General features: G+C 35.7%; 1 protein-coding gene across 1 annotated transcript in view; it reads left to right on the top strand.

Moving 5' to 3' along the window:
- The window catches only part of lrp1bb (low density lipoprotein receptor-related protein 1Bb), a gene marked incomplete in the record, with an annotated part of 232,866 nt that overhangs the window by 190,131 nt on the left and 40,905 nt on the right, over window positions 1-1,830 (top strand). The window contains 3 exon segments of the mRNA XM_014016494.1: window positions 414-533; window positions 732-973; window positions 1,152-1,375. Coding sequence (XP_013871948.1) covers window positions 414-533; window positions 732-973; window positions 1,152-1,375 — 586 coding nt within the window.

Raw genomic sequence — 1,830 nt, 5'->3', positions numbered from 1 at the left:
AGAAAGAAAGAAAGAAAGAAAGAAAGAAAGAAAGAAAGAAAGAAAGAAAGAAAGAAAGAAAGAAAGAAAGAAAAACAACAACAGCAACAAAAAAAGAAACTGGAACTGAATACATCTACTGGAAGCAGACTGGGTAAAACTCTAATGAAAACTGACACTAAGAATGTTTCAGCTGTAATAAATGTGTCACAGCTCGTCGAGTTTCATGGCAACAAATGAAAACGGTTTTCCACATTATGTTTAATGAGCAAAGAAATATATATTGAAATGTAATTGTCAGTCCTGTCTTAGCGTGTAAACTTTTTCATTGACAATGAAAAATGTAGGTTCTTTCAAATTGCTGTCCTCTCAGCACGATCATAAAAAAGTCACCTGTTTTGTGTTTTTTTGTTTGTTTTGTTTTGTTTTTCCAGAGATAAATGAGTGTCTACAGTTTGATGCATGTCCTCATTACTGCACAAACACAAAAGGATCTTTTAAATGCTCATGTGATCGGAATTATAAGGAGGTCAACGGCAACTGTATKGCAAAAGGTGTGATTCTAAAGCTCAGTATTAAACATCCAGTTTTACTTTCTGCATGTGTGCTAATTTACTACCTAAACAAATATGCGTAATGTTATAATGTGTTTTTATATATTGTGTTCAAACTGCAATCCAAAGTAGGATGTCATTGGTTTTCTTTTTCTTTTTGCCTTTCCTTTTTAAACTTTTGATTGATCGTCCTTGCAGGAGGGGAAGATCGAGTGCTCTACATCGCCAATGACACTGAAATCCGAAGCTTTGTGTATCCATATAACCAGAGCCATGGCCACAAACTGCTCACTCACGTTGAGGACAACGCTCGCATCATCGGGATGGACGTTCTGTTCCATCAGCAAAAGTTTATTTGGGCTACTCAATTCAACCCTGGCGGAATTTTTTACAAAGACTCTCTTGAAAAAGGCCAAACTAAATCAAATATCAGAAACATCGTAAGTATCTCTTTACACTACTATTAAATGACGGCATGCCTTTTGTTGTCTGTCGATTTAAAATAAAGCGAAATTTGATTGATTTTCACTGTTATGTCTTTAGTTTAAGAGATTGCTGTAAGTATTTGATTAAATGTTGAACAGAGAGCCTGACACTTGTGCCTGATGTACAATGCAGTGTTCAGACTTCCGTCGCCCCAGAGATATTTCTGCTGACTGGATCACGGGGAACATTTATTGGACTGATCACTCTCGGATGCACTGGTTCAGCTATTACACAGCCCACTGGACTAAATTACGATATTCCATAAATGTGGGCCAACTTAAGGGACCAAATTGCACCCGCTTGATTACTGCCATAGCGGGAGAGCCATATGCCATCGCTGTAAACCCAGCTAGAGGGTAAGTTAGCAATGATCTTTGCTTCCTGCTGATGTTTACTACAGATGATCTTCATAAGCGTGTGAATATTATATTGATTCCAAGTTCACACACTTGAGTAATTTGAAATGCCATACAGATGCAATGGTTTTAAAAAAATAAAACTATATCCCTTTGGTTCATATAAATGATACTCCACACATTTTTGAACATTTCATGCACTAAACGTGCCATGTGTAACATTTTTAGTATATATACCTATTGGTGCAGTATAGTTATCAAGTAAAATGTGATATATTCACACAAGTATGAATTGCCATTAACATTTACTTGATATTAGGCTCATACTATGGGGTGCCGTTTGTAAAGTTACACAGTCAAAGTTTACCACCAATATTTTTGTTTTATTTAGCCTTTTATAAGAAAAAAAGAACAGATTTATATTTCAGTCAGTTTTTCACCATATGATTCATACA

Source organism: Austrofundulus limnaeus, unplaced genomic scaffold, assembly GCF_001266775.1.
Source record: "Austrofundulus limnaeus strain Quisiro unplaced genomic scaffold, Austrofundulus_limnaeus-1.0 Scaffold146, whole genome shotgun sequence".
NCBI lineage: Eukaryota > Metazoa > Chordata > Actinopteri > Cyprinodontiformes > Rivulidae > Austrofundulus > Austrofundulus limnaeus.
This window is presented reverse-complemented; position numbering and strand designations above follow the sequence as displayed.